This window comes from Castanea sativa, chromosome 12, assembly GCF_040712315.1.
Source record: "Castanea sativa cultivar Marrone di Chiusa Pesio chromosome 12, ASM4071231v1".
Lineage (NCBI taxonomy): Eukaryota > Viridiplantae > Streptophyta > Magnoliopsida > Fagales > Fagaceae > Castanea > Castanea sativa.
This window is the reverse complement of record NC_134024.1, coordinates 46,931,917-46,945,216: the sequence shown is the minus strand read 5'-3', so window position 1 is coordinate 46,945,216 and position 13,300 is coordinate 46,931,917. Positions and strand designations below refer to the sequence as shown.

Here is a 13,300-nt window from a genome sequence, read left to right as displayed (position 1 = left end):
CAATTTATCCAAAAATAAATTACATTATCTTCTACTTGTTGGGATGACCACAACTTGTATAATCCATTTGAAGCAAAGACTTGTCAGGGTTCTAAAAAAAACAAATGCAAAACTTTATCAAGTCTTTAAATTGGACACAAAGCAGCAAAAAGAGAATCATCGTTTCTTGTCACTTTCCTATCATTTTATAGAAGAAAGCATTAAGGAATTTTGCACTACTTCTCTTGTTACATAATTTTGGCAAAGAAAAGAAAACATTTAGGGGTAATTACAGTAAATCTATCTGTGGTTTTGTCCGAATTTATATTGCCTACTTATGATTTGAAAAGTGTCACTTTACCTACCTAAGATCTTATTTATTTGTCTTTTGTAACCCACCTCTGTTAAAAATAGGGGCAAATATGTATTTTTGTTCCCCTTTTATGTCTCTCTCCTCCCAAAAAAAAAAAAAAAAAATATATATATATATATATATATATATATATATATATATATATATATATATATTAAGAAAACAAAAGAACTAGATCAACAAGTGCTAGGTATAAAATTTTCTGCAATGTTTTAGAACTTAGCTCAAAGAATTTCAATGGAAAACAAGAACACAAGATTCCAAACCCAAGCATATATTTCAAACTAAAAATTTCAAATCCGATATATTTCAAGGACTTTTTAAACCCAAGAATTTATATTTTAAGGACTCTTTTCACTTTTCAATTGCATGAAAATATTCAAATCAAAAAAATTTCAATCCCAAAACACAAATCCTACTCTGCATCTTCTTTGAAGCAATATTTGAGATTTCAATTCTATGTTCCCTACCAATGAAACTACTAAAAAGAAAATAAAAAAAAAAAATAAAAAAAAAAAAAGGCAAAGCACCCATAAATATTTGGTAGTGGAGAAAGAACATGAAAAGCCAGAAGAAAGAAATGTAAGTGAAGGAAGATGAAGAAAATGTACTGAGCACTATTGAAGCATGAAAATTGAAGAGGAAAGGGAAATAAGATGATTCAGAATAAACAAAAATAGAACTTTATACTATGGTCCATTCCTACAAGCAAACCATAATTAAACAATCCAAAACACCCATTACCCAAGAAAAATCAAATTCTCAACTCAAACACTCTCTTTAGTAAAACCTAGTAATGTCAGCTAATCTTGTTGAGTTGCTTACACACGAACACCTAAAGCACAAACACCAGGACATTCACCATTGATAATATTTAGCCACAATTTGAAGATGAACATGGGGATAAATATAGCATTTTTATATATATAAAAAAAAAATGGACAAAACTTAAGTACATTACCTTAGGTGCTCTAAAAAAAATTCCATGTTTACATCAATTTCCCTGAGTTCCTCAGCAACTAAACACAACTACCATTACTACAATCACGTCTATTGTTGAACATCATGACTACCACCAGCTGCAAACGGCATGGCTTCCTCTCGTTGAGCCTGATTCACTCTCGATCTCTCTCTATCCAACAACTCCATCTAAAAACACCAAATCCATCTTTGTCCCCACAATACAAAATCCCCCACTTCTTTGTCATCTCCTTCAATACAAGCAACAAATCCCACCGAATTCATCATCTCCATAAACAGAAACCTCAAACCTTATCTACCAAAAGCCCCAAAATACAAAACCCAGAACATAAGGTGATAAAACAAAACTCAAACACCTTTACCTTCAAAAACCCATCTCCATCAGATTCAGACCTGTTTATGCTCTACACAGCAGCACCATTGTTGGGAGTGGTGTTTACTGTAGTATTGACGGTCCTCCTCTCACTTTGTTTTAATATTCTTTTCCTTTGCTTTTCATCCTTCTTTTTGTTTCTCCACTAACATTGAAAGTTCTACCATTTTGTTTTAGTTTGGTTGATGATTGAGTTCTAGGAATTTGGTAGTTTGGTTATGGTCAATAAATTGAAGAGTAAAATTGGACATTTTTTTTCAGGCTATATTGGGTATTTTTACGCTCTCAATGAAGTTCTTCACTTTTAGCTTCAACAATTTTTACAAAAACCACTTTTGATCTTGTTTGATTTTTTTTTTTTTTTTTTTTTTTTAACGGCAAAAGTGAGATAGGTTATGGAAGACAAATAGAACAAATCTCAAGTGGATAAAGTGACATTTTTTAAACCACGAGTAGACAATGTAAATTTGGATCAAACTACATGTGGACAACTCATTGCCTATTTAATTTTTAATTTTGTGCCAAGTGAATTACTGAGTGTAAAAATCAAAGAGTCCAAATACAATTAGATTTTAAATTGAATTTCAATTAAAGTCCAATTTTTCACGTGTCCATCTATTTTTTTTGTGGTAAGTGAATTATTTGATGCAAAAATCGAAGAGTCTAAAACTAATTAAATTCCAAATTATGTGTGTGTGTGTGTGTGTGTGTGTAATGAGTAACCATTACATATTTTAGAAATGTATGGTTTAAAAAAAGTGTAAGCTAATACTATGCACAATTTGAACATATTCTATGAAAAAAAAATAATTTAAACCGTATAATTGTGATTATTTTTAATTATATCTTTACATATGCACGGAGATACAGACCTTTTAACGTATGGGGCATTTCATCATACTTCACTAACACAGAATTCACAATATCAATTGGGGGCAAGTAACCCCTCTCAACTGCACATATCTTGTTTTCTTTAATGTACATGACCTGTAAAAACCCTGATTTAAGTACAAACAAATTCAAGAATTCCAAGCATATTATACTTACTTATGGGCTCATGGTTCCACGATGATCTTCCCAGTAGCATGGCCGTCAATACTCTTACCCCAAGCATCTTCAGCCTTGCTCAGGGAATGTTTTGAGTCAATCACAGTCTTAAGTTTACCTTCCTTCACCAATTTAACAAGATAATCCAGGTTCTCACCCTTGGCAATTAATAATACTGGCAATAGCTGCTTCTTTGAGAAGGTAAGTTTCTTTACAGCAAACGTCATCATGGCACCAGGTCCTGGAGTTAAATCAAAGACCTTCCCATTTGCACTTAAATTGGGCTCAAAGGTTGACCAAGGAATGTCTCTTGCACAGTGGATCACGGCATCATACTTCTTACCAGATGGACTCTTCAGAGCTGCCCCATCTGGAGTCTTGTAGTCAAGAACCTCATCAGCCCCCAAGCTCTTGACAAAGTCAATGTTGCGGGCCCCACAGGTAGCAGTCACATGAGTGTTTCCAAGCTTTGCCAGTTGAACAGCATAGTGACCCACACCACCTGAGGCAGCGGTAATCAGAATGTTTTTCTGTGGGCCACTTCCATCAAGGTTGATCCCAGCATCTTGGGTGAGAACCTGGTGAGCTGTAAGACCAGCGATCGGTAAGGCTGCAGCTTCAGCTGCTGAAACTTCAGCTGACCTAGAAACTGTCAGCCTCTCCTTGGTCACAGCAAACTCAGCTAATCCACCTCCATCCTGTCAATGTAGAACATGACAACAGACAAAAATAAATATGGCTAATATCAGCAACTTATAAGTATTATCACAGTTGAAATATCCACTGACCAGAAATTCCGCACATCTATATTTGCTACAGGAATTTTCCAACATCATGCAAGAAACCATGCACATAATATCTAAAGCAAGGATGGTCATACCCTCAAAATGTAAAACATGGATGACTGATGAATCAGGAATGGAATGTGCTATATAGATAACCACTGTATGTATCCCAAATCCGGAAGTAGTATAAAAAAAAGAGAACAAATTCAAGGAATCCTAGGCCAATGTATGTTACAGTCTAGCGAACAGAATTCACTACTACCCTGGTGAATTAAAAATTCCAGTACGCCAGTTCTGGAAATCCCAAAATTTTCAACCCTTTCTTCTCTTTTAAAATCTTTCTGAAAAGCAATATAGAAAGTACAATCAAAATCTTATATATATATTTAAGTTCTTGGCTAATACCAAGCTCAATAAGGGGTATTAGAAAACTACCATATCAAACTCTTAACTTCTAGTGAAACTATCTATTGAAATCACATATAAGTCCAGCAATCCACATGCCCAGATAAGTGGCAAACACTTCCTGTTCCCATTCCATATGCCGCAACAATCCACAATCTAGATATCTCAGTTTTAAAGTCCCATATTTCTTGGATAGGTTCCAGAAAATGCATTCGTCGGGTTACTCCCAAACATTTATTGCTGATATCAAACGAAAAGCAACACTGGCTAGTTTAACTATAACAATAAATTAATTTAGTTGATCAGTTGAAGTAGAAAAGTGAGGGAAAACAAGGGCTTCTCGTATGGTCAAGCTTCATGGAAGAAGAAAGTGACGATTTGCATCCATGACTTACTAATTACAATAAGTTTCCTCTGGAGTATTTGATCTTCCACATGATTACCATTAATAATTTTACTGTATGAAGCAATTATATTTCAAAATAAATCTCTGTTGACCAGCAGTAGGCATTTCCAACTGTTTTAAAAATTAGCCATGCCACCATTTTATTATTGTGTTGTTCCCTTGCACTGTTCAATTAAGCAAAGTTAAGGAAACGTAAATGCAAGATGTAAAGTAAAAATGGAAGAGATTATTATTGCTCTTAATCTAAATTACAGATTACAACTGATGCTCTGTATTTATACAGCCCGAACTAATTAGCTATTAGGGAAAACAGAATAACAGCTCTCTAACAAATACAACCAATCATCATGTAACATGTGAGCTGAGCTTGCAACTACCTGCCTTTCTATTTTGCATGTGATAAATGCCTGCTTCTATTAAATAACCAATTACAATAGCTGGAAGCTACAATCATCAATTCATCATGTGACATGTGTCACTATTGTCTGTTTCTCAATTTTAGTTAATGGATCTCCTATTGGCTTCTTTGGAAGCTCACGAGATCTAAGACAAGGTAATCCGTTGTCTCCTCTTCTCTTCCTTTTAATTATGGAGGTTTTAAGTAGGATTTTGAAGAAAACTAAGGATAGTGGTCTTATTTGGGGCTTTCATGTGGGACTCATTAACTCTACTGGTATTCGTATTTCCCACCTTTTGTTTGCTGATGATATCATACTTTTTTGTGATGCTTCTAGGGAGCAGTTGATTTCGATTAAGTTGGCTTTGTCATGTTTTCAAGCTTTTACCAATTTGAAGGTGCATGTGGGGAAAAGCAAGATTGTCCCTGTTGGGGAGGTGAGTAATCTTCACACTTTGGCTAATATTCTTCGATGCAGGGTGGACAGTTTGCCTATGAAATATTCGGGCATGCCCTTTGATACTCTGTATAAGATAGCCTCTATTTGAACTCCTATTTTGGAGATGATGGAGAAGAAACTTTCGAGTTAGAAGAGACTTTATTTATCAAAGGGTGGTAGACTCACTTTGTTGAAAAGTACCCTTTCAAGTCTTTCGACATGTTATCTTTCGCTATTTATTGTTCCTAAAGCTGTGGCGGCTAGATTAGAAAGAATTCAGAGAAATTTTTTGTTGGATACCTCAGAGTGTTTCAAATACCCTTTAGTGGCTTGAAAAAAGGTTTGCCTACCTCTTGAGTTGGGTGGATTGGGGATTTGGAAGTTGGTGTCTTTTAATCATGCTTTATTAGGGAAATGGTTATGGAGATATGACCATGAAGTTACTCATCTTTGGTGGAGGGTTATTGCCATAAAATATGGAGAGGGGAAAGGGGGGTCAAGTACTAAAGTTTGTAGAAGGGCCAAAGGATGTGGTTTAGGGCAAAGCAGCATTAGTGAAGGGTGGGAGAGCTTTTCTAAGCACTTGTCTTTTGTGGTGGGTGATGGACTGATGGTTCTCATATTCTTTTTGGCATGATAAGTAGATTGGGGAGAATCCTCTCAAAACTCTTTACCTTGGGTTATTTGAGAACTCAGACAACAAGGAAGTTTGTATTTTTGATGTTTTGTGTCTTCTAGTGGGTGGAAATGACAGAGTGTGGAACTTAAGATTTTATAGGAATTTCAATGACTTGGATTTAGGGGCATCGTTCTCTTTTCTTCACTTGATTCAATGCCTGATTCCTCGGGGTGTTGGAAGCAACAGTCTATGTTGGGGACTTAATGGAAGCGGGAAGTTTAATACTCGATCTTTCTACCATAAGAATTGGATGTCCCTACTTCCATTTTCTCTTGGAAGGGCATTTGATAAGCAAAGGTTCCTAAAAAGGTGGCTTTTTAAATGTGAACAGCTATTCATAGCCAGATTCTTACATTAGATAATCTTATGCTTCAAGGTCGCACTTTGGCAAATCAATGTTGTACGTGTTATTGTAAAGAGGAATCTATGGATCACCTTCATATTTTTTTTTCCCATTAGCACATTGTCTACGGGTGCATATGCTTCAATTGTTTGGGATTCATTAGGCCATGCCAAGTTTTATTGCTAACTTATTATTTTGTAGGCAACAATGGCTTGGAAAACATAATTCTATGGATCACCTTCATTTTTTTTTTTTCCATTAGCACATTTTCTGCGGGTGCATATGCTTCAATTGTTTGGGATTCATTGGGTCATGCCAAGTTCTATTGCTGACTTATGATTTTGTTGGCAGCAATGGCTTGGAAAAGATAATTCCAATATTTAGAATTTGACTCCAAGCTGTTTGATGTGGATTATTTAAATAGAACGTAATCGGAGTTCTTTTAAGGATACTGAGAAATCGTTCTCTCAGTTGATTGATTTGTGCCAGTGGACTCTTTTAGATTGGTTTTCGTGTTAGGGATTCTCATACTGTTCCTCTCTTACTGAATTTCTCATCTCTTACCATAGCTTCTTGATTCCTATGTTTCTTTGTTTTTTTTTTTTTTTTTTTTTTGTTCTATGTTCATTATCGTGAACACCCTATATTCTTTTTCCTTTTTTTTATTAATAATATTACTCTTTCACCCATCAAAAAAAAAAAAGACTTAAGACTTCCCATTTACTTCATCATGCACTGTATCTATGTCAGGTAGCGCCAAGTCTTGGGTTCAATTCTCATCTCTGATGAATATTTTGATAGCAGGTTGAAATGACACATTCAGAAATGTTGTATAACTTAGATTGAAATTTCATGTTATATTTGAGTGGCAGATGGATTTTGGAGGTTAAATGGAGGAAATGGGTTGCTGCATTTCCATAGTTAGATTCTCTATTCTGGTAGACGGGGGGACCTGACTGGTTTTCTTTTTCAGTAGTTCTTGTAGGTTACGTCAGGGGGATCCTTGATGGCTTCCTTTGCTTGTTATGGTGATGGAGGCTTTTAGTTGTATGACTACTAAGCAAAAGCAAGGGAGGTATATTGTCGGGTTTTCAAGTTGGGAATGAGAGTAATGGAGGCTTTCTAGATTCTTATCTTCTGTTTAAGGATGGTACCAAGGAATAGAATTTGAAACCTTAGATATCAACAGCACTATAGAAGGATTAGTTGGTTTTGGCCCAAGGTCCTACCGCATAAAAAAGAGGAGCAACTAGTAAGTACTATGTGGCTCAGGCTTTTAAGAGTTGCATTGATAGAGATAACTCATTTTTTCCCAGATGTGTTATTATTCCCCTTTTTTTTTTCATTCTAGTTAATGACATGGGAAGGGGTGAAGAAAATTAGAGATTTAATATAATCACTGTGACAAATCCCTCATCTTCCCTTCTTTTAATTTGACATTTTAAAATTAGAATTACTTCGAAAATAGAAAGAATAATAGTGGGTTCAACTTCAGTGAAACTCAAACAAGGCAATTATTAAGATAAGAATGATGATAGATATGGGGATAAGAATATTAATTAAAGGGAAGCATAAAACCAAAGGAAGAAGAATGAGTTCTCACAGAATGGTAAATCGTAGCTACAACTTTGTCACCAGCTTTGAAACTTTTGACTCCTGATCCAACCTCTACAACCTCTCCTGCCACATCAGTACCTTTTCCAACAGAAAATATGATCAGCAAAAGGCGGAGATGGAAGACTCCCCAAAAATTTGCAACAAGCAACTGTCAGCAAGAAATTCAGTTCAATAGATATATCACCAAAACTACTCATTGGTTAAAAAAGTAATACTATTTATATATGATGTCTGTATGGTTATAGAATCGTCAGTACCACATGAATGACATAAATGTGTGTTTTGGCATTCAAAGTTCATAATCTTAAGGCTATTTTCATGCTTCTATTGAAGGAGATGTCACATGCAACTACCCTTTTAAATTGACATAAGTAGCTAAACTATAAAACCCATACAATAATAATAACGTGTTCTTCTTCATGCCAAATTGAGTAGCGTGAACACTGATGCAGAACACAAATAGAAAATAAAGATTCACAAACGGAACAAGGTGTTCTTCTTCATGCCAAATTGAGTAGCATGAACACTGATGCAGAACACAAATAGGAAATAAAGATTCACAAACAGAACAACAGAATGAAGCCCTAAGTTTCACCACCTGGAATTTACCTGAAAACCCTAGGCATCACCACCAAACAAAGAGAACAAAGGAGGAGACATATTCTCAACCCATCATAATATTATCCTTATTCAAATTGAACTGTCTTTCACCATTAAAGGAGTACAAATTAAATAGGTTTTAGGGATTATATTAATATGACATCTAATCAAATCCCTTAAAACCCTCACCATTAAAACCAAATTCAAAAAATAAAATATTCGACGATTTTAATGCTCCTTGCATCAGACACCCAATTCAAAAATACTTGAAGAAAAAGTGCTGTAAGGAAGCACATTTTATTATTTAATAATTATTGGTAAGTTACACCCGTTTAAAACTGCAACAGTGTCCTCATCCATCCCATTATTATGGGATAAGGAAGTCATTTGAGTTAAAGCACATTAGGAAAACATTTTTAACATGTATTGAGAAATGCATCATAATATCATGGTGTGGCAAGCATGGGATTTGAAAGGGAGGGTAAGAGCACAACATTCAATCCTTGCCCCCTGGATAAAGAATGAAAAAAGTACAAAATTCCTGTTGGTATTTGCTTGCAGCTGTGGGTATTAAAGAAACATGTATATGCATCCTCGTGATTAATATAGAAATGGCCACAAAAGGAGCATCCATAAAATACAGTCATAATTTTTTTTCTTTTTTATTTAACTTGAACAGGGTATCTACAAATTTTATTATGTGTTCTGTCATTCTTAGCACTTACTATTAGTCAGCATATTTGACAAAAATTAACTGTTTGAGGCTTTGAAATAGTAACAGGAAATCAAAAGTCAACTTATGGCTTAACTCAGCTTCGCAAATGTCAACGAAATGTATGTACTAAATGACTTCCCTAGGTAAAAAGGGCTTCACAAAAAGGGTTCTGTTAATAGAACCACACACAACAAAGAATTACCAGGTATGTGAGGAAACTTGCGAGGCAAAAAAGGACGCAGCACGCCTTTCTGAATTCTACAATCAAATGGATTTATACTAGTTGCTTCCACTTTTAGCAAGAGCTCATCCTTCTTTGGAATGGGAACTGGAACTTCAACATACTGCAATAAATGTGAAATATATTTATCTTTAAAAGCACCTACAGGTATACTAACATGATTTCAAAGACTTATAACATTATAGCTCTGCAAAGCATGCAGCAAATGCAAGGAAAATATTTACAGAAAATAAAACCACAAAACTACATTCACAACTTTAAGTTTCCAACTAGAAAGATTTTAGGACCATGAGCAGTCACTAATTTTCCACAAAGGCTATGATTAATCATTCTGAGACCAAGGCATCTAAGGAAGTCAAAGAAGAATGAAGTACTGACAAGGTGCAGCCAAACAATAAAGTTGTTAACAAATATTATAATCACAAGATAAGAGTTTCACTAGCAAAATCTTCCATACCCAAAATTACAATCATAACTGAGACCAAATCAAGGAAGGAAGTTTATATAAACATCACGGATTATTAATTAAATTAACCCTTTATGTGTTCCAATGAGCCCAATTTTAGCCACTTAAGCTTCATCAGCACGATGAACAAGAACTTATCGTAGAGGTGAGATACCTGCATTATAGTCTAATCATTATACTCCACCTGAGTACCATAATCCTAAATCTTTAAAAATTATAAAAAAAATTATAAAAAACAAAAAAACAAAAAACAACAACAATCCAACTCATGTAGATATGAGGATCCATGCTACTCCAAAACTACATCATAGCAAATTCAATTTTTTTCTCAACTTGAAGTCCCCGGTTCTTCATTTTTTGTCAAATCACATAAGAGCCCTTAGTTCTTCTCTCTTGGGGTTTGGAGGGGGAAAAAAAAGAACTTTGACATAATCTTCAACTTGTCATCACTAACACAGACCAGGCTGAAGAATGATTCTATTATTTATTTTAAGTTATGTACCTGAAATCAGCTTACTCCTTTCAATAGTTGCGTGGATGAAATTAACTCACAGAAACATGAATTTCAACACATATCTGAGGTTCATAATAATAAAATAAATAAATAATTAAAAAAAAGAAGAAAAAAGAAGCAAACAAATATCTAGACCATATTTTAATATAATGTTCCTGAGAAAATGTTATATCAGTCAATAAATCCTCCAAACAGCAAGTTTGATGACAAAATATGGTACTGCCCATATTGCACTATGCACATTAATAGTATTAATAAAACAGTTATTTCTTGATGATGCATCATCAAGAAATAAAAAAGAAGAAAAAAGAAGCAAACAAATATCTAGACCATATTTGGATATAAAGTTCCTGAGAAAATGTTATATCAGTCAATAAATCCTTCAAACAGCACGTTTATTTCTTGATGATGCATCATCAAATGCGTGATATATTGAGAACAAACAGGAAACTTATTTCCTTTCATTCAAAGGTTGGAAAAGGCGATACTCATACTCACAAATAGCAATATATAATGTAAAAACAATTGCCTCCAAATGAGAAGGGTAGGAAAGAGAAGTTGAAGAAACAAGAAAAAAGAATTGGAAGGAAAGGGGTGAAAAATATTGATTAAACCACTATAGAAACTATTGATTAAATCACATAATTTACAAAGCAAACCTCCAAAAACTATCAGTGATAACTTTTCATAATTTTATTAAAGACTACATTATTATATGAGAAGTGAGAACATTATTATATGAGAAGTGAGAACATTATTGATTAAACCACATAATTCCCCCCCCCCCCCCCCCCAAAAAAAAAAAAAAAAAAAACTTGTCATATAAAGAGACAGTACTCATCCCTTCTTAAAATTCTTATTTTATTGAAATTCCAAATTTTGTGAATTGGACAGGTGGACTTTGGATTTCCATCACAAGTGACCATTTCCTTATCTTTTACACAAAAGATAGAATAGTGCTCATCTTTTTTCTTCTTTTTCTTGACAAGCAATGATGACAATTGACAAGGCTATATAATATTGCCCATCATTGTCATCACCTAACACCAAACTACAAAATATTTTATACAAATGAAATCATTTTAACCCCTGACAACCCAATTTCATAATAAGTCTTCAATGAAATTTATTCTTTACAAATATATATATAAGTGCTTCAATTGATTGCTCACATATAAGAAAAGACAAAGCTAAGCCACCTATACACATCCTCATTCTTCCTTTTTTTTTTTTTTTTAATCTTAACCTCGTACCATAGCACATGATGAGCCAAAATGGTTTGAAAACAAAGACACAGAATTACATAGATTGGTGAAATGGGTCTTGAATCCAAACCTCAGACTATAATCTCAATTTGCAAATTGTAATCTTTTTCAAATCTAAATCTTTAAAATTTAAACACAAGTAATCAGCAAAACCCAGATATCAAAATTCAATGGTGATTGTAAAAATGAACTATAAATATGAAAAATAACCTTCAAACCAGAAGGTTCTCCACCATAGCCAAAGTACTGAACCGCGTGCATAAGCTTTCGTGCCATATTCACAGTCACAGATGATAAGTTTTGTGTATGTGTACGAGAGAGAGGGAGGGAACTATATGCTTGCGATATTCAACACTGGTACGTCTCACTGACAGGTGGGGTCCACTGTCGGTGAGACAAAGGTCTCATGTTCCGGCGCATACTAAGAGTTTTGAATTTTCTCTGTGCAGACAGAGAGAGGGGACAGAATAGTAGACTCATGCGCCGGTCTGGACGAGAGTTTTGAATTTTCTCTGTGCAGACAGAGAGAGGGAACGAAGTAGACCATCAACAGTTTTCCCTTTTAGACAACATTACACCCGTGATTTTTCATAAACATGAATCTAAAAAAAATAGAAAAATAACGTTATTAAAACAATATTAAATTATAAAGAAAAAAAGATAGTAGACTAATTGGATATTATTTATTATATAATATCTATTTAATTTATTATATAATATCGTGAGTTTTAGTTAGCTCAACTGGTAAAGTCTCTGATAGTTGTATAAAAGATTTGAGATTCAATCTCTGCCTACACTAAAAACTTATTGGTATCATCATCAGGAGCAGACGTCATATGTTGAAACTCTCTCAAAAAAAAATTATTATATAATATCTATTCAATTCATTATATGGTTTTTTTTTTTAAGAGTTTCAAGTTTAACTTATGGTGTCCTAATGGTAGCCCCATTTTTTGTGTAAACAGAAATTGAAGTCTAGATCTCTTATTCAACTATTAGAAATTTTACCAGTTGAGTTAAGTAGAACACATCTATTTACTATATGATCTATAAACTTAAATTTTATGCATAATTTTAAAATATAAAAACTTGCAATTTAAATGAGACATAGCTATTGACTTTTAATTTTTTAAAAATTTTATAAGCATAGAAGATATAGACAGAAAATGTAATCCAATGGTGGATTTATCAAAGCTCACTTCCAATAAAAAGATATTGAGTAAAGTTGTAACCTTAGGCTACAACTAATTTTGTTACTAAACTTCACACTCATATATAGCTCAACTGATAAAATTTCTGATGGTTGAATAAAAGATTTGGAGTTCAATCTCCGCCTACTCCAAAAACTAATTGGTGTCTTGGTCTGACGATAAAGAGCTATCATCAGGGACGAACACCATAGGTTGAAACTCTCTCAAAAAAAAAAAAAAAGGTTAGAATAGAAATTCTATCTTGTATATAAAAAAAAATGATAGCTCGATTTTTTGTGTAGACGGGAATTGAAGTCTAGATCTTTTATTCAACTATCGGAGATTTTACCAGTTGAGCTAACTGAAACTCATCTATTTACTATATGATCTATAAGCTTAAATTTTATGCATTGTTTTAAAATATAAAAACTTGCAATTTAAACAAGATGACATAGCTATTGACTTTTAATTTTTTAGAAATTTTG

General features: G+C 33.8%; 1 protein-coding gene across 1 annotated transcript; it reads right to left on the bottom strand.

Moving 5' to 3' along the window:
• Positions 1–2,513: 2,513 nt before the first annotated feature.
• On the bottom strand, positions 2,514–12,178 carry LOC142618794 (chloroplast envelope quinone oxidoreductase homolog). Its single transcript, XM_075791815.1, has 4 exons — positions 11,836–12,178; positions 9,342–9,483; positions 7,811–7,902; positions 2,514–3,451 (listed from the first exon to the last, which is right to left on the bottom strand). The coding sequence occupies exons 1-4, from the start codon at positions 11,899–11,901 to the stop codon at positions 2,762–2,764; spliced, it is 990 nt and encodes a 329-aa protein (XP_075647930.1). The 5' UTR covers positions 11,902–12,178; the 3' UTR covers positions 2,514–2,761.
• Positions 12,179–13,300: the final 1,122 nt, after the last annotated feature.